The sequence below is a fragment of the Thamnophis sirtalis genome, unplaced genomic scaffold (assembly GCF_051295495.1).
Source record: "Thamnophis sirtalis isolate CommonGarterSnake01/CBP01778 unplaced genomic scaffold, rThaSir2_p1.2 scaffold_10, whole genome shotgun sequence".
NCBI lineage: Eukaryota > Metazoa > Chordata > Lepidosauria > Squamata > Natricidae > Thamnophis > Thamnophis sirtalis.
The window spans coordinates 37510936-37529685 of record NW_028261390.1 but is presented as its reverse complement, the minus strand read 5'-3'; the positions used below and the strand labels follow the sequence as shown (position 1 = coordinate 37529685).

The following is an 18750-nucleotide window of genomic DNA, read 5'->3' as shown; positions in this document are numbered from 1 at the left end:
TGAGCTAATAGAAGTATTTGTCTTGCTTTATTTGCATTGGAAGTCAAAGCTAATATAAAAAGAGCAAATAGGGCTGACAAAAGAAACCCCTCTCCTATAGCACTGAAAGAGTTCTGGAGAAAACAATAATCCGGGTCCCAATTGTAAAAATTTCAAAATAAGGAGAAAGCAGGTCAGAGAATAAAATATAAATTAGGCAAATTTCATCACAGTTTCATATGACTTTATTACCTAGAGGTTACCGTTATGTGGCATTATTTACTTGTTTAGGTCTATATTATATTTAACTGATCAATAAATAAACATCACATATAATAGAAACTATTATATATTTATAAACAACCATATCCTATGATGTTGAGGAAACAGCACAGCACATTTAATGACATCAGACAGGATTAATTGCCATTACTCTCCTCTATTTTTTTTAACCTTCATTGTGAAAACAGGAAGCATTAGGACTTTCATTAATATTCTCTATTAATATTCATTAATTGTCTTCTTTGTGAAGATCACTGTAAAATACATAGTTTCACAATTTTTTAAAAAAAATAGGAAAATGAATTTTTACTATGGCTATAAAGTGCTTTAGTTTCAATCTCTATGGTGCTTCAGAATGGAAGAAAGCACTAAAATAGTAACTATCTGCCATATTTTGAAGTAATCCCACTCTTTTCCAGGATGACAGCTGCTCTAAAATGTTGGAAAACATATATTGGAGACCAAACGTGAAATATTGTACAGTCCTGGTTTTTACATTGTTCACTACTGGTAGACAGTTCAGTGGAAAAAATGTGGAAATGAGAATATATGCATGTATATTATATATAGAACATAGAATATAAAGACTTTTATGTATTTTATTTGATTATGCTTTGACTTAGACAAACAGAAACAAAAAGAAACAGGTATGCACAAAATAGAAAATGTTTTTTTTTCAAATTTTAGATACACATATTCTGCCAAACCATTCTGGATGAGTTATGCTTCAGCAGAAACTTTGATCTTTGAGTATTGTTATTGTATCAGGTTTTGGATGAAACAAAACCAAGCAGGGGATTAGCGTGATTTTTATAAAATGAATAAGCCAAGATTGGCACACTTCTCTTTCACAGTTTCCATTGTAATATAGTCCCCCAAATAATGGCCTGCCTCACCAGCTTCCAATGCATTCCCTTCCCTGTTTGACCATAAATAGTGATGTGTCCACATGGCATGTCCCATCACACTATGCATTCTTCCTAATATTTTCCTTCCCTTCCTACTACTTTCCTGATCTGTCATTGCTATCTTTGACTTTGGCTCAGATATCCACACTTTAGTATTTAGTTGGAACCACAAAGCCCTATACAATGGTGGGATTTGATTTTTTTTACTACCGGTTGTATGGGCGTGGCTTGGTGCTATGGCAGAGGAAGATTACTGCAAAATTCCCATTCCCTCCCGATCAGATGGGACTCAGGAGGCAGAGAATAGATGGGGGCGTGGCCAGCCAGAGGTGGTATTTACCGGTACTCCGAACTACTCAAAATTTCCACTACCTGTTCTCCAGAACTGGTCAGAACCTGCTGAATACCATCTCTGGCCCTAATCAACTGATACCAGCTGTGTCAAACACAAAACAATTTATGACTTCACCATTTTCTATTTCCCTATCCAAAATCTTGCTACCAAACATGTCATATAAGTGATCTACAAATAAGTGAAAGGATGTGCTGTGCAACCAGAACCCCACCTCTGTGACATCACCAAGGGGCGTACTATTTTCATTTCTCCTGAGTCTCAGCAACATCTGACATCACCAGATTTCTGATTTGTGATCTGGAAATCCTGCTTATGAGACATGGAACTATGCAAGCCAAATCTAAAATCAATTTGGTTACATTGTTGCACAATCAGGTAACTTCAACACTGGGCAATTACCATTTAAAGATTTAATAAAATGAAGGCATTTCACAATAGGTTAAAGTTTTACTGCTCAGGAAAGCAGTGACTAAGATTCTTGGTGTAATAGTGGAAACCTCAGATATCCTCCAATTATTAAATCTGAGGAGTGTACTACCAGTTTCAGTGCTTATCTCTGTTACAAGTGCTGCATCAACATTCCTTATTTTTACTTTTAATCTTGATATTATTTGAACCATTTTTTTAAATATAAAATATACACTGAATGAGTGGGAAATCTCAAAATAAATTATGCGTAACAAAATATCAGCATGTTTCTGCTATTTTTTACTTAAAATACATTCAATTTAAAAAAGCCAACCAATTATAAAAATGCATAAACATTAATCATTCTCATAAAACTTCATTAGAATAAATAGCCTTTTTAAGTTCAGTTTAAATAGAGTTTCATTTAAGACATGATTCACAGAATCAATGTGTTTTAAACATATCCAGTATATATAATTAGAACTAGTGTCATTTCTTAAAACTGCTCCAAAATAATAACATCTACTGTATCACAGTCTGTCATTTCCAGTATTAAACTGATATAAATCTTGTGGTAGAAATACTGTCAGTCTAGGTGAATGATAATTCTATAAACCATCTGCCAAAGATGCAAAATAGTGAAAAGAGCAAATGATTAGAGTAAAACAAGACTGAGCAGAGATAGTTAGGAGATCTGTTCTTGTAGGCTCTCGTATCGGACTGAAAATGCAATAAGTCTCTTGTACACCACTTCAAGTAGTAAGAGAGAAAGAATGACTATTCCACAGATAAAACCAAATGCCCAGCGGGGTCCTAAGGAACTGTAGAGTTGACTGACAAATAATGGGCCCAGAATGCGCGCACCACTTCCACAAGCAGTTAGCCATCCCATATAAATGCCCTAAAATAAATCAGATTGTGTTCAGTTTTAATGACAGGTTTTAATCCTAAAATATTCAAACAAAATCTATTATCATTCTCCCAATTTTGCAATAGCAAACTACCACCACCATCATCATCATTAGTAATAATAGCAATAGCAGTATTAGGATTTATGAGATGGTCTGATTGTCAAACAACTCGAGGTGGCATATAAGCTAAGTTAAAAATATATAATATTAAAAAAACAAACTATCAAACAACCTGTAAGGAAATACAAAATTTAAAACAGATTGTAGCATATTCATAAATTCATGAAACTCCTCTGCCCAAGGCCTGATGGAAGATCCAGGTCCCTATAGGATAGCAATAATAGCTTTTAATAAAATGATTGCTGTCCCAAAAAAATCTCGTCCCTCATACACAAAACTTTCAGTAGCTCAGCTTTACTAAAAATTTTGATAATCTGAAAGGATAAAAAAATCTTTAATAAAATAAGACAGGGGTGTCAAACTCAATTTCACTGAGGGCCCCATCAGGGTTGTGTTTGACCTTGGGTGAGCCAGGAACAGCATGGTCAGCTTGTCACTCGTCTGGGGCACCTGTGGTGGTTCAAGCAGTCTGCCAGCAAAAACAGACTCCCAAGTTCTGTTTTTGCTGGCAGAAGCACTGTGGGCCAGTCCTTCGCTGTTTCCAAGGCAGCCTGCAGGCCAGATCTAAGCACCCTGTGGGCTCGATCTGCCCATGGGCCTTGCGTTTGACACCACTGAAACAACACTATTACAGGAAGCAATTCATAGCTGTACTGCACCCAATCATGTGAGCTAGATGATAAAATATACTGATGCTATGTAGTTTTATTGCTTAACCAAAGCATGACAAAAAAAAGAGTTCCAAGCTCAGTAATCTACCACTTGACAACTTGTTTTCCAAAACTATTAAACCTGTTTAAAAACGTATCCACCTAAATTTAAATCTTACCTGGGGTGTAGGCCCTAAAATTTTTGAATATAGAGTATAGGACATCACATTACAGGCTGGATAACCCAATCCTATTAGAATGTCAGAAGTGATATACTGGCCCATATGAATTACTGGAGTATAACTGCACCAAGATTGTATACTAGGACATCCTGTTGCTTCAGCTGTATTATTGGATGAAAATTCAATTTGTGACATCCACAAAAATGTAAAGGTTTCACCAAAGATCTTTCCTGGAGTAGAATTGTTCCTTATGTCTGAAAACATACAAAGAAATACCATATATGGCTAATTGTATTCATCAAAGGCATTAAAATAATTCAAACTTTTAAATTTATACCTGCCCATTGGATATTAGGTAACTGATTTCCCCAAGGTAACAGAACAAAGAATCCAACCAAGATAATGACTAGACCTCCATAGAGGATTGCACCTTCACCAATCCTGTTGAATAATGAAAACTAAAATTACAGTACCCATATTTTATCCAAGGAAAATTTTCAATATTCAAACCTTGAGTCCTTTGTTCGTAATAATTTAAGTATCAATGATATTACAGAAATTTGTCACTATTGGAGAATACATTTACACACAGCGATTTGTATTCTAGGAATTATTCCTTTTTTAGAAATCAGATTTTTGTGAACATAAATAGTATACTGAAACAGTATAACTTGAACATATTACCTTTTAGAAAGTTCTTTAACTGCTAAAAACACAGCCACTGATTCGATGCCAACAGCACCAAGAATTAAACCATTGATAAACACTGCTTTTTTTCTGGTCCACGCATACATATCCATTGTTAATGGTGTAGCTATGCTAAAACATACAATAAAAGATATATTAAATTAAATAAAGTAGAGAACTTTCTGAATTTCAATGTTCACCAACTACGTAACTGTAACCAACAACTCTGAAACTGAACAAAAACTGCATGAAGCATTTGTACTAATAGCATAATACAAAAATCAAGTGCTACGAATAGAAATGTTTCAAATTCAAAATCATTAAAAAAAATATTTGTCCTTGAAAAAAAATTCAAGACTAAAATACAAATTAATGTTTTTATAATAAAATTTTATGTAGAACACTGTGAAATAGATGATTAACATTTCACAAAAAATATAGTATGTAAAGAAAAATAGCAAGTGCAAGAAAATTGATATAGTTGTATAAAACTGTGAAGAAAAAAAATCCATTAATTAGAAATGTAAGTTTGTAAGTTTAATTTTATTTATAGGCTGCCCAATCCCAAAGGATTCCGGGCGGCTTACAGAAGGGAAGAGAAAGAAAATAAAAGAAAGTAAAAATAAAATAAGACAAGTTAAAACGATACACATACATTCATTTCAGTCGGGGCTGGACCTCAACAATGAGGTCAACAGCCCCAGGCCTGCCGGAAAAGCCAGGTCTTGACAGCTTTTCTGAAGGCCATGAGAGTGGGTGAGGTCCGGATTTCTGGGGGTAGTTCGTTCCAAAGGGTCGGGGCAGCCACAGAGAAGGCTCTCCTCCGGGGAGCTGCCAGCTGACATTGTCTGCCTGATGGCATCCGAAGGAGGCCAACCCTGTGGGATCTTACCGGCCACTGGGAGGAATGTGGCAGTAGGCGGTCTCGCAGGTATGCTGGTCCTAAGCCATGTAGGGCTTTAAAGGTAATAACCAACACCTTGAATTGCATCCGGAGACCAATGGGTAGCCAGTGCAGCTCACGGAGGATAAGTGTAACATGGGTGTGCCTAGGTACACCCAATATCGCTCGCGTGGCTGCATTCTGGACTAGTTGCAGTTTCCGAATGCTTTTCAAGGGTAGCCCCATGTAGAGCGCGTTGCAGTAATCCAGCCTTGAGGTGACTAGGGCATGAGTGACAGTTTGGAGTGCCTCCCGATCCAAGTAGGGCCGCAATTGGTGCACCAGGCGAACCTGGGCAAACGCTCCCCTGGTCACAGCCGACAGATGATGTTCCAGTGTCAGCTGAGGGTCAGGAGGACCCCCAAATTGCGTGCTCTCTCTGAGGGGTGTAAGTTTTTGCTCCCCAGGATCAAGGATGGACTATCTGGGCTGTCCTTCGGGGGGAACATCCATAGCCACTCAGTCTTGTCCAGATTGAGCGCGAGTTTGTTTACCCCCATCCAAATCCTAACAGCCTCCAGGCACCGGCACATCATGCTACGGGGCAGAGAGATATAATTGTGTATCATCAACGTACTGATGATACTTAACCCAGTGCTGTCAAATGATCTACCCAGCGGCTTCATGTAGATGTTAAATAGGAGGGGGGATAAGACCAAACCCTGCAGCACACCACATTTAAGGGGCCTAGGGGTCGACCTTTGTTGCCCAACCAACACCGACTGCGACCTGTCAGAGAGGTAAGAGGAGACCCACCATAGAACGGTGCCTCCCACCCCCACCTCCTCTAACCGTCGCAGAAGGATACCATGGTTGATGGTATCAAAAGCCGCTAAGAGGTCAAGAAGTACCAGGAAAGAGGAATGTCCTCTATCCCTGGCCCGCCAGAGATCATCAGTCAGTGCGACCAAAGCGGTTTCTGTGCTGTATCCAGGCCTGAAGCCAGACTGAAAGGAATCTAGATAATCTGCTTCATTCAAGGTCCATCGGAGTTGAAGTGCCACCACCTTCTCAACAACCTTTCCCAAAAAAGGAAGGTTGGAGACAGGACGATAGTTCTTAAGAATAGCTGGGTCCAGGGAAGGCTTCTTAAGGAGGGGTCTTACCACCGCTTCCTTAAGTGGCTGCGGGAAAGACCCCTCCTGTAAAGAAGCATTCGTAATCCTCTGGAGCCAGCCTCGTGTTACCTCCCTGCTGGTTGAAACCAGCCAGGAGGGGCACGGGTCCAATAAACAGGTGTAGGAACTCATTGCTCCCATGGCCTTGTCCACTTCCTCAGGGGTGACAAACTCGAACTCATCCCAGCAAATCTGACTAAGACCCTCCCTCGGCATCTGCTGCCCAAGTAAGATGATAAGAAGAAAAATCCCTGAGGACGAGGGCGGGGGCGGCAAGAGGGCGAGGGCGACCGGAGAAACGCGCCACCAAAAGCCAAGCCCACGTCGTCCCAAAAAGGCAGGCCCAAGAAGGTAGCGGGTGGCAGCGGTAGATAGTAACGGAAAGGCGACTTGATGTTTTAAGAAGTCAGGATCACAGCAGCCGGAGTATGGACAAAGCAAAAGTCCGCAGCAGTGGTGGCCGCGATGGAGAAAGAGGGGGGGGGAGGGACGTCAGCGGCAGCAGTAAAGAGACCAGCCGCCCAGTCCCAACTCACCAACCCCTCCGAGGATATGGAACTCAGTGGGTGAAAATGTATGACAATATAGTTGAATACAGTATGTATGAATTATGTTATTACATACCAAACATGATTTTATGAGAGACTTGCCATTTATCCAGTTGGACTATAAATTATTTTCTAAAGTATATGCTTGATAAATTTCTCCGTGATAACACATGTGTTAGCCTTCTGTGAAATTTTCTCTTAAAAACTCAACTTGTGATTTATTCTGAATTCTGAACATTAAATTAATTTCATTATATACACACATACAGGCTAGAAATCAGGAAACCATAAGTTCAAGTTCCATTTTAGCCAAGTCAGCCAGTTGGGTGACCCACCTGACAGGATTGTTGTGGGAGAAAATAGGAGAAAGGTGTGTTGTATATACTGTATATGAGTTATATGTAAAAAGTAATAAAGGTGAGATATAAATAAATAAATAACACCCCAAGTACGATGGCTGGTAGCGATAATTCATGTATGTCTGGATGTATTAAATCTGTTATGGTAATAAGAAAAAGCTATTGTAGGAAATGTTGCAGCAAACTTTATTCACAAAATTATGTAGAAATGTAAGAAAGATTATTTTAAAAATCCAAATACTTACGTTTCAAAAACTGCAAAAATAAATAGGATAACAAAGAAAAGAAAGTTTGTTGATACCACAGCCACATGGTCAATGTATCGCTGATTATCTTGAACCACTTCATTATTTTCTGTTTTTAAAAAAAGGTAACTGATAAAATAAAGACATACATAGCATCGATATAGATGCAATTATTTTGAGAAAATCTTAGTTCATGAAATATGCATGATTTATGGACATAAAGGATATGCAAACTCCCTTAGCCCCCTTTAATGACAGAACAAGACAGAAAGGTATAGCTAAGTATAAGCCCCCAGGCATACTCTACAATCCTCCTAAACATATGCATGCCTCTCCTTTTTTTGCAAAAAACGGGCCATTTTTGCTTCTTTTTGCTCCCCCCCCTCCAGTCCCGAGTAGCACTCTACAAGCCTCCTAAAGGCCATGCATGCCCTTTTTTGGCAAAAAATGGGGCATTTTTTGCTCATTTTTGCCCCAAAGTGCAAAGCAGCACTTTGCAGGCCTCTCAAACTCTCTGCATGCTCCGTTTTTCACAAAAAGGCTTGGGAGGTCTGCAGAGTGCAAAAACTAATTTTTTAAATTTATCTCTTTAAAATCTTGATGCGTCTGACACTCTTGTGCATTTTATACTCCAAAAATATGGTAAATAGTTATTTCCAAATTGGACAGAAAGATTTTTCTTTCATTAAGAATATATAGGGGTCTAGAAAGATCAGGTACAGTACATTGCTCACTTTTTGCAGCATTTCATTACTTTAAATTTCTGTTTAGAATTTGATACTTTACGATGCCTTCATACTTTCCAGTAGGATCTTATATATTTAGATATTAGTATTTATCTAGAAATTGCATTGTAATAACACTGACACAGGAATTCATTACTGCAGATATATTCCCATCCATGACAAATTGCAATCATTAGCGTGTGCTTGTGAACCACTGAATCTAATAAATTTGATCTGAAGTTGCAGTTAATTGCTCAGACTTGAGACATATATCCCAAAAGCTATCACCCACATCCTTCACACATTTGACACTATTCCTACCTATGTTAGCAAGTTTATCAAAATATATTTCAAATTACCTTCAGTTTCAGTATTAATGCAATTTTGTGGTCGTCCCGTATCATCTACATGATGCTCTCTAAAAATTAAGAGATTATGTATAATTGAGAGTTTTGTGTTAAAACAATGTTATTCGGCACAATTCTTTGTTAATTCAATTATGCAACTTATCTTGTTTTATGGATAAAGCCCTATAAGCACTCTGTATAAATGTTGAGAATAGAATAGAAGCACTTGTATATTATTTTAGAGAATTAGACTCATTAATATCGTGTTTCCCCAAAAATACAACATGTCCTGATAATAAGACCATGCCACATTTTTCGGGTGGGCAAAAATGTAAGCCCACTCCCGAAAATAAGCCCCCTGGACAACCACCCCCCCAGCCAGGCAGAGCACCACTCACCGACCTAGTGGTATCCCGAAGGCGCCAAGCCGTAAGAACGGAGTGGGGGGGGGGGCAAAGCCTTGCATTGCTTGGTGCCTTTTGGATACCACTAGGTCGATGAGCGGTGTTGTGCCCAACTGGTTGCCAGGTGTTTGCTCTCTTGTGAGCGGGCTCCCGAAGAGTCGGGCACAGCCACAGCGTCAAACCGCTGTGTTGCGCTATCACAGCAGCACTACACAGCAGCCATGAGGAGACCACGCTCACGAGTAGCCGCCTGGCAACTCCCCTTTCCAGCCGGGCACAGCGCCATTCACTGACCTAGGGGTATCGCCAAACCACATGAGCACCTGTTCGCCGCCCTCTGGCTCCCGCCCTCTGGCTCCCGCCTTCAGAATGCCCCTAGGTCAGTGAATGGGGCTCTGCATGGCTGGAGACAGGGGGTGGCGCGAGTGGCTTTTCCGCTCCCCGCTCGTGCACCTCCCAGCCTCACAATGCTCTTGCCTAACTCTCTTTGTAGAGAGTGCCCCCGCCACATGGCTTTTCTGCGGCTTCCAAAGCAGGGAGGTAGGATGTTGAGTCTTCCGGAAGTTGCCAGTCTGGGAATACACTCTATGGTTGTACGCTCTGGTAGTACGCTCTGCCTCAGCCAGCCCACAACCATAGAGCGTACTCCCAGAGCGGTAACGGCTGAAAGACTCAGCTGCAGATCTCCAGAGTTTGGAAGCCGAAGAATAGGTTATGCTCGGAGCGCCACCACGGCAGCGGCACACTAGCCCTGCAGGGAGAGCTGGCCAGGGCATGGTGAGGTTGGGAGGCACACCAGCTGGGACGGAACAGGTGCTCACGCAACTTCACTTTCCAGCTGGGAAGAGCACCATGCGCTGACCTAAGGGTATCCCAAATGCGTCAAGCCGCGGGAGCTGGGGGGGGGAGAGCAGAGTACCATGCGGCTTAGTGGCTTTGGGATATCACTGGGTCAGTGAATGGCGCTCTGCCCTGCTGAAAAGGGGGATTGCCGGGTGGCTGCTCATGAGTGTGGTCCCCTCATGGTTGGTATGTTGCGCTGCTGCGACAGCGCAACACAGCCGTTTACCCCTGAGGCTGTGCCTGGCTCTTTGGGCGCCCGTACACAAGAGAGTAGCCACCCGGCAACCCCAAAACAATAAGTCCCCCTGATAATAAGACCCAATCAATATTTTGGGGGGGTCAAAAGAAAATAAGACCTTGTCTTATTTTGGTGGAAACGCGGTAAGATTGAATAAACTTATCAAACAAAGATCTACTGCAGTATTATTGATCAAGAAATAGTAAAAACAACTGCAAAACCCACAAATTACTCTTTTTGGTTTTTTTCTTGGTTCATAATAAGAACTAAAGAAACTAAATGGACTAAGAAGAACAGAGATTTTATGTATAAATTAAAAGACCTTTCTTATAAACATTGACAAATTTTTAAATTTCCAATTACCTAAATACAGCAATTATCAGAACAATATTAATAATTCCTAGAAGACTTCCAAATAAAACTGGAACTGTGTACATGTTCAACTGAAGATAAATTGTTTTCCATGAGATTCCTTTTTCCCCAATAAGTGAAAAGAGAGTCTGAAAAACTAATAGAAAATGTAAGTTTATACAACTGGATTTTAACAGTAAATATTCTTGATGCTGTTGCCTTTGTTATATTTGTGTTTTTTTTATAGTCTCCCTTTATTTATTTATCAGCACAAACACACACACACACACACACACACACACACACACACACACATATATATATATATATATATCAGCTAAAAATCTAATGTATTAACTAAATGGAAAAAAGAATAAATTAGTAAAGTGTTCAACTTCTGATAAAAAAAATCCAAATAAGTTGCATGGTTCTTTTAGTAGTTTGCATTAGTATTTTTTCTTGACATGCACTGCTTCAAATTTTATTTATCAATAAACTGTCTATAAAAACTAAATTAAAATTGGAGTCTGAAGTCAAATTGGGATCACATTCTGTTCCTTAAAACTCAAGCCCCATTTATAAATAGTCCTGTACTATTACTGTTTTTATATAACAAATTAAAGTTTAAATATGTACACATAGATTAAAAAAATATTCTCCTGCAACTAATTAATGAATCACTTGAAGAAAATGAGAATACAATGTAAGCTTGTACCTGGTCCCAGTATGAATCCCACTGCTTGGCAAGCACTAGTGTTTGCCATGGCATTAGTTCTTTCAGTAAGAGAGGTGGCACCAGCAATATATGAACGAACTACTGCTACATTTCCTAAAACAAAACAAAGCAAAACAGTGTTTATTTGGAAAATCTAAGGTGCATATCTATTTTTAATCATATGCATAAGGTAGTTAAAAGCTCAACAGTATAGACCAAATCTTGGTCTTTTGTCTGCTCACCAAATCTATTTTAATAGGTCTCATTAATACCGAAATAACTAAAAAGATGCAAAAGAACTTTTATCTTAAAATCAATTAGTCAGAAATATCAATGAACTTGAGAAAATCTTTTAGAAACTTGAAATTAATCAGGAATAATTATTTCATAGCATCTCTCAGGTGTGAATTAAAGGAGTAAATTACACCTTTGAGCAACTGTAATTTTCTTCATATGAGAAAAATCCCTAAAATTAATATGACTACTGATAGTACTTTTAGGCTGATATCTTGGGGAATCTTTATTACTCTGATTAGTCTATTAGAATACTGTACTTTGTGGTAACTCAACTTAGGAGACTCTCTAATCCTACAGAAAGACATGGCACAAACATTAGAATAGAATAGAATAACAGAGTTGGAAGGGACCTTGGAGGTCTTCTAGTCCAACCCCCTGCTTTGGCAGGAAAACTTACACCACTTCAAACAAATGGTTATCCAACATCTTCTTAAAAACTCCCAATGTTGGAGCATTCACAATGTCTGGAGGCAAGCTGTTCCATTGATTAATTGTTCTGTCAGGAAATTTCTCCTCACTTCTAAGTTGCTTCTTCTCTCCATGATTAGTTTGAACCCATTGCTTCTTGTTCTACCCTCAGGTGCTTTGGAGAATAGTTTGACTCCCTCTTCTTTGTGGCAACCCCTGAGATATTGGAACACTGCTATCATGTCTCTCCTAGTACTTCTTTTCATTAAACTAGACATCCCCAATTCCCACAACTGTTCTTCATATGTTTTAGCCTCCAGTCCCCTAATCATCTTTGTTGCTTTTCTCTGCACTCTTTCTAGAGTCTCAACTCATCTTAGTAAGAAGGATTCTGGGAAAATCTTTCAATCTATATGTTGAAACAATCAGCAGGATTTTACTTTTACTCAAGATGTTCTGAGTGCCAACTTGTGGGGGAAGAAGGGATTTCAAGGGCCTGAGATTTTGATTTCTCTAACAAATAGTTGAATTGCCTTAAATACATGTAGCTACAAATCTAGCAAACATTACTTTAAATATTTCTCAAATTACCTGCACCAAACCCCACCAATGCTCGAGCAGCTAGCATGTAGTATTTGTTCTGTGAAGGGGGCAAATGGACATAAGCATAGAGGAAATTGGCAGCTACTGAAATAGCAGTTGAAACCACAAGTGGTTCTCTTCTTGGCCTGCAATTAGACCACATTCCAAAGAATGGAGAAGCTATCATCTGACCAATGCTGTATGAAGCAATAATCCAGCCCAGAAAACTTGGATCTGCCGTTTTATCTATCTATGGAAATCATAAACACATTTTCAACAATATTTTATTAATAAATAGGACACCGTAATTTAAAATATTCAATTCTAAGAGATATTATGCTACTAAAATATAGGTGAATGTTAATGAAGAGAACATTTTTAATTACAAGGTTAAATTAGAGGATCCAGCATTTATATATTAAATCTTGCAGACTATTAGTTGGTAAATTAAGCTTATTAATAACATGGAATAACACTGTTAAACTAGCATGGAAACAGACTGAAGTTTAAATTTAAAATTAGTCTATGTGGGAAGACTACCCTCCCACATTATTATAGTTACAAAAATAGTATTTTTAGCAGCATCACTATAAGAATACACATTCCAAATTATACATGAATAGTTACTGAATAATTTATATATCATTGAGTGGTTGGTACAGTTGGAAAAGAATCAATGACAAAAAATATTTTGAAGGGTTGGTGTCATGCACTTTCCTCTTTTTCTTTATTACTTAGATTTATAAACATCTTTTGTTCCAGAACTTTAAAATCGCAATCAAAACTTCAATTCTCTAGAATAGGTTAGGGTGAGGATATTGATTGGCTCAAAGTCACCCAAACAGCTTCCATAACTGACACTGGACTTGAGCCTGATCCTCCATATCCTAGTCTGACACCTAAACTGTTGCACTTCAGTACGTTTCTATTCTAGCTGTTCCTCTTTTCCATAAGATGAATCTCTGCAATTTATGAAGCTGGTCCTCCTTAATTTTGCTGTAACTCAACACTGCACCATTACACTAAAAGCTAAGCTTTCCTATATCTTACCATCTTATATTTCTCCAGAAAATAATTATGATGGTTGCTGTGTCCCGGGGTCATGTGATCACCTTTTACAATCTTCTTGAAAAGCAAAATCATTGGGAAGACAGATTCACTTAACCGTGTTACTAACTTAACAATTGCAGTGATTCACTTAACAACTGTGCTAAGAAAGGTCATAAAATGGGGCAAAACTCACATGACTGTCTTGCTTAGCAACAGAAGTTTTGGGCTGAATTGTGGTCATAAATCAAGGACTATGTTTATTATGTAAAATAATGTAATTTTTTGAAAAGATTTATTTGATTGATAAGGCCTACAGGCCATTGTAATAACTCTAAGCAGCATACAATTCTCCCTCCATAATCTGGATTTTTAAAAAATCAAATCAGAACCATAAATCTCCATGTAAAACCAGGAAATAATTGCAATTTATTCCCCTCATTTAAAGCTATTTCATTAGTAGAGGGGAAAGATGGGAAAATATACATATATATATACATATATACATATATATACATACATCCTTAAAATGCCACTTTATTTCTATACTACCCTTCCCAGTTTATGGAAATTTAATTTTACATACACTAAAACAAAAGAGAGTAAGACATAACGTACGCTAAAACAACTATCATGAAAGCCAGACTAAAACAGTGAATCTTTATATAAATTTGAAGGCCTGTAAACGTGATCCTAAATCCTGATATTAATAAGAACTGCTTTCTCCACTCCAGGGGCAAAAACTCATAAAACTCTCTTCTAAGTCTCCACCAACCCCGAAGCCAAAACTTACAATCCTTTGTCTATTCCAGCCTTTCTTCTTCAATATTTGAAATAGAAAACAGCAATTTGGACACTGCAAATTATTTGCCCATGCTCCCCACAAAAACACTAAAGTTAATATAATGATCTTTTGTATGTTTTCTGTAAATAATTATCTTTTCATTTGGCTGAATGAACTCATAGCATTACTTTATTATTCGATACTTCAAATCACTGTGAATTCCTGGCAACTGCCTGGACAAGTCTCTGCAGTTTTCTTGGTAATGTTTTTTGAAATGGTTTGCCAATGCTTCCTTCCTACAGTTGAAAGAGGAGTGGCCCAAGGTCATTCAGTTGCTTATTGCTGAGAGCAGGACAGAACTCACAGTATCCTAGCTTCTACCGCAGCTTGCTGCTTTAATCACAACATCATACCACTGCAACTGTCAGATGCCTAAGTTAACATCATGCAAATAAAAATGTAGGTGATTCACAAACCTGTTGAAGATAGGGCCATATTGACATAATGACAATAGAGAAACCTGCAACATAAAATACTTTAGTTATTTTTCTCTTGTACTTTTTTGCCATCTACTGATCATATCCAGAGAAATAAAATTATGGAATTCCATACAAAAAACACAAAATTACTTTGGAAAAAGAAAACGTTCAAAAACTGCAAATAATTTTAGATGTAATGTTTAATCTTATCTTGCAAACTTTAATGATATTTCTAAGAAAATTTAACTATCTATAACTAAGCTATATGTTATCCAACGACACTAGGTTATTTTTCGGAGTATAAGACACACCAAGGTTTTGAAGAGGCAAATTTTAAGAAAAAGTTTTTGCACTCTGCAAACCTCCCAAAAACGGCCTGTTTGTTGTGAAAACGGGCCCATTTCTTTTCCAAAAAAAAGGGCATGAATAGCCCTTAGGAGGCTTGTAGAGTGCTCCGGGGGGGGGGGGGGGACGACAAGCAAAAAAACGGTCTATTTTATGTAAAAATGGGCCCGTTTTTTGCCAAAAAAAAGGGCATGGATAACCTTTAGGAAGCTTATAGAGTGCTCCTGGGAGCTTGGGGGGGGGGGAATTGAGCAAAAAAATGACCTGTTTTTTGCTCATTTCTGCTCTCCCCAGCCACCAGAAACTCTCTGAAAGCCTCCTACAAGCTATGCACGGCCATTTTGGTGAAGGGGACAGGGTTTCAGGAGGTAAAAAATGCTGTATTCAGTATATAAGACACACCCAGACTTTCAGCCTCTTTTTTTAGGGAAAAAGGTGCGTCTTATACTTTGAAAAATACGGTATAGTTTAACAACAGAAATGAATACTGTATGTATCTTCCTAAAATATCTACCTTCAAGAAAGAGGAACATCAGTAGAAGGTGCATATGAGGAACTGCTTATAGGGAACTATATCACTGTGAAAACCTTTTAATATATTGTATACATTTATTCAGTTTTTTTTAATGAAAGACAAAAGTCTTCATTATTTATCATCCATTATACAAGATGATCCAGAAATCTACAATTCATACCATTTACCACAACCACAATATTAAGAAAAAGTCAAGGTAACTACATTGGACAGTTTATGAACACTGACCTTTTTTTTTAAAGTGAGGAAAATAGGGGAATATCTACCCGTCAGATTCCAATGTGCTACGAACTACATAGTCTATATGTTACAACAGATACTCTGTTGCATTACCTCCCTATGACCACAGGACATACTGGAAATAGAACCATGCTGTTGATTCTGCTGGTGAACATTTACTTCAGCTAGGCTTAATTCTACCTGCTCCCTACACATTTATGAACAAGTTCCTGAATTTGCTTATTGTGACAGTTGTTCTTCCTTTGGTGCTAGTTTATAATGCTATTGTCTAATATTATTTTGTTTTTGTTAAATAGTACATACTACAGAGTATGAACTTACAAATGAGCCTCCCCCCAATTAAATAAAAGTTTGCAATATAAGGAATTTCTGTACAATATTTTAATTAATATCCATGAAGTAACAAGAAACAGTGTTATATTAAAACACTGATGACTGGTTAGCAAATTTTACAAACCAACACTGCTGAAGAACATTGTGAGATACATTATTCGAATGGATCTCCACCGGCTCTTGTATTGTTGCAATGTTTCCATAACATCCTTAGATCTGTAATAAACAATATTGCAATATTGAGATTAATGTTAACGTGTCAAATATTAATCCTTCTTCAACAAATTCTAACTAAAGTGTTAGAACTGTATGTTATATTTACATTTAGTCATTTATTCCTGTCTTTGTATGATTGAAATCATTCTCTGATGCATGTCATCATATATTGGCAATGCCCCATTCTATTTTACAACAATTAAATACAGCAAGTTTAGAGCAGTGGTTCTCAACCTGTGGGTCGGGACCCCTTTGGGGGTCGAATGACCCTTTCACAGGGATTGCCTAAGACAAAACATATTTTTTGAAAAAATACAGAAAACATAAAATAATTTTATGGTCACCACCACATGAGGAACTGTATTAAAGGGTCGCAGCATTAGGAAGGTTTGAAACCCACTGGTTTAGAAGATAGTGCTGATTGGAATGTAAATGTCAGTTCCTCTCCCTAGTCATATTTAGACCTCCAGCTATCCCAGCTGAGAACAAAGTGAGCTGACATATTTGTATGATGTTTGCATGAGAGGGGAAGCAACTGGGTATCTGGGATGAGGGCACTGAATGCTGGGCAAATGCATTACAGAAAAATTGCTACATTATCTGGAGGTGATATGGGGTCCTTTGACCTGGAGGAAGAATGTGGGTGTTGAGGTTCTGGTGTGTTAAGGAGGGAGCAGGCAATAACTTTGTCAGGAGGAAACAAAGAAATTAAAGAGACTTTTAACACTGATGTCAACCCCTTTGATGTAGGCCAGGGCAAGAAATGTTGGCATACAATTTGCAAGAATTCTCTGTATGAAACAAGATCATGACCCAGTCACAATTTGTAAGATGGATGATTTTATAAACTTATTAAAGATAAATACATAAATACAACCTTAGGTTATATACACAAAAGTATTTGCAAAATCAGGAATCATAACTCCCCTCTATTTTGCACTGGCATCTACTGTGCTTTAAGAAGGTAAGGGTCACAGGAGGGCTTGAACTGTCAGGCATTTAAGGTGCCACACTAGTCTTTCTCCCTAATATTAATCAAGTTTCCCTTTTGGGAAAAAAAACTAAAAAAAAACACTTTAATACACTCAAACAATGTTATGCAATAAACACCATAATAATCACTATTCAATATTACCATAAAGCAGAGGTCTCTAACCTTGCAACTTTAAGACTTGCAGACTTGAGTTCCCAGAATTCCTCAGCCAGTCATTCTGGGAGTTGAAGTCCACAAGTCTTCAAGGGGTCAAGGTTGGAGACCCATCATACAATATTCTAAAAACTCAAACAGACCTGAAATATTAAAAATAATTAAAGTGTCTGTTTCAAGTACACACACATACTTTAAAAATATGCAAAAACACCTACTGTGCCTTATCAATAAACAAACTTGGCTGCCCTTCATACATATTTTATTAACAATGCAACAGACAGTAGGTCAAAAATCTATTAAATTGTTTTAACACAGCTGTATTTATTTAGCCTAGATGTCCCGCAATCTGATATACAACACTAATAAAACACATTACACATAAATACAAATACCTGTATCATTTATATTAAACAAGCATCACCGATTTTACCGCCGCTGGGATATCACCATCAGTTGTTTTGGTTTCTTATATTCATGTAGCTATTTTGCAACTCGTATTGTAATCTAAGATTCAAAACTAATTTCACTAGCACCGATTACTGCAGGCCTCCTTAAGCACCAAGGCGAGCAGCTTACGAGGAAGTTTAATTGATTTATACTACAATTCTCAGCATTTTCATCGTGAGATAACTTGAGTTGCAGATACAGAGGATTTGACTCCATCGCTTCTGGAGTCCAAGTGGATCCCTCCCCCCCCCATTCCCCGCTCATTCAGACCGAAAAGGCGCCCCTGGCAAATAAGACCCGAGCGCGGTGGCCCCTGTGCACCTTTCGTCTCCGTCTCCGTTCAAAAGAGGCTGCTCCCAGTCCTCACTGGCGGGCTCCAGAACAACAGCAGCAGCCATGGCCAACTTCGAAACCTCCGAGTTTCAACCTCTGACAAACGTAGAGCCAACCACCCTATATGCTCCGTCTGGCGAAGGCGCGGGAGCACCTGAAGCCTCGCCTCTGCTTTCTTCCGGGACAAGGAGAGAGGCGACTGTCACGTGGCCAAACAGCAAACACAATAAAGCAAG

The 18750-nt window shown here is 38.4% G+C and overlaps 1 protein-coding gene across 4 annotated transcripts in view; it reads right to left on the bottom strand.

The window, feature by feature from the left end:
* Window positions 1–18750, bottom strand: part of MFSD8 (major facilitator superfamily domain containing 8) — a 27281-nt gene extending 8531 nt beyond the window's left edge. For 2 of the 4 annotated variants that reach the window (XM_087724393.1, XM_087724395.1), the window contains exons 1-11: window positions 18503–18750; window positions 16493–16584; window positions 14913–14956; window positions 12615–12855; window positions 11319–11432; window positions 10616–10760; window positions 8780–8838; window positions 7696–7804; window positions 4480–4614; window positions 4133–4236; window positions 3793–4049 (exon numbers count right to left, since the gene is read on the bottom strand). In XM_087724393.1, the coding sequence (XP_087580519.1) occupies window positions 3793–4049; window positions 4133–4236; window positions 4480–4614; window positions 7696–7804; window positions 8780–8838; window positions 10616–10760; window positions 11319–11432; window positions 12615–12855; window positions 14913–14956; window positions 16493–16584; window positions 18503–18579 (1377 nt within the window). In that variant the 5' untranslated portion in view covers window positions 18580–18750. Of the gene's footprint in view, window positions 1–201; window positions 2834–3792; window positions 4050–4132; window positions 4237–4479; window positions 4615–7695; window positions 7805–8779; window positions 8839–10615; window positions 10761–11318; window positions 11433–12614; window positions 12856–14912; window positions 14957–16492; window positions 16585–18502 lie in introns of those variants that run through there. The other 2 variants (XM_087724392.1, XM_087724394.1) reach the window with 2 other exon arrangements.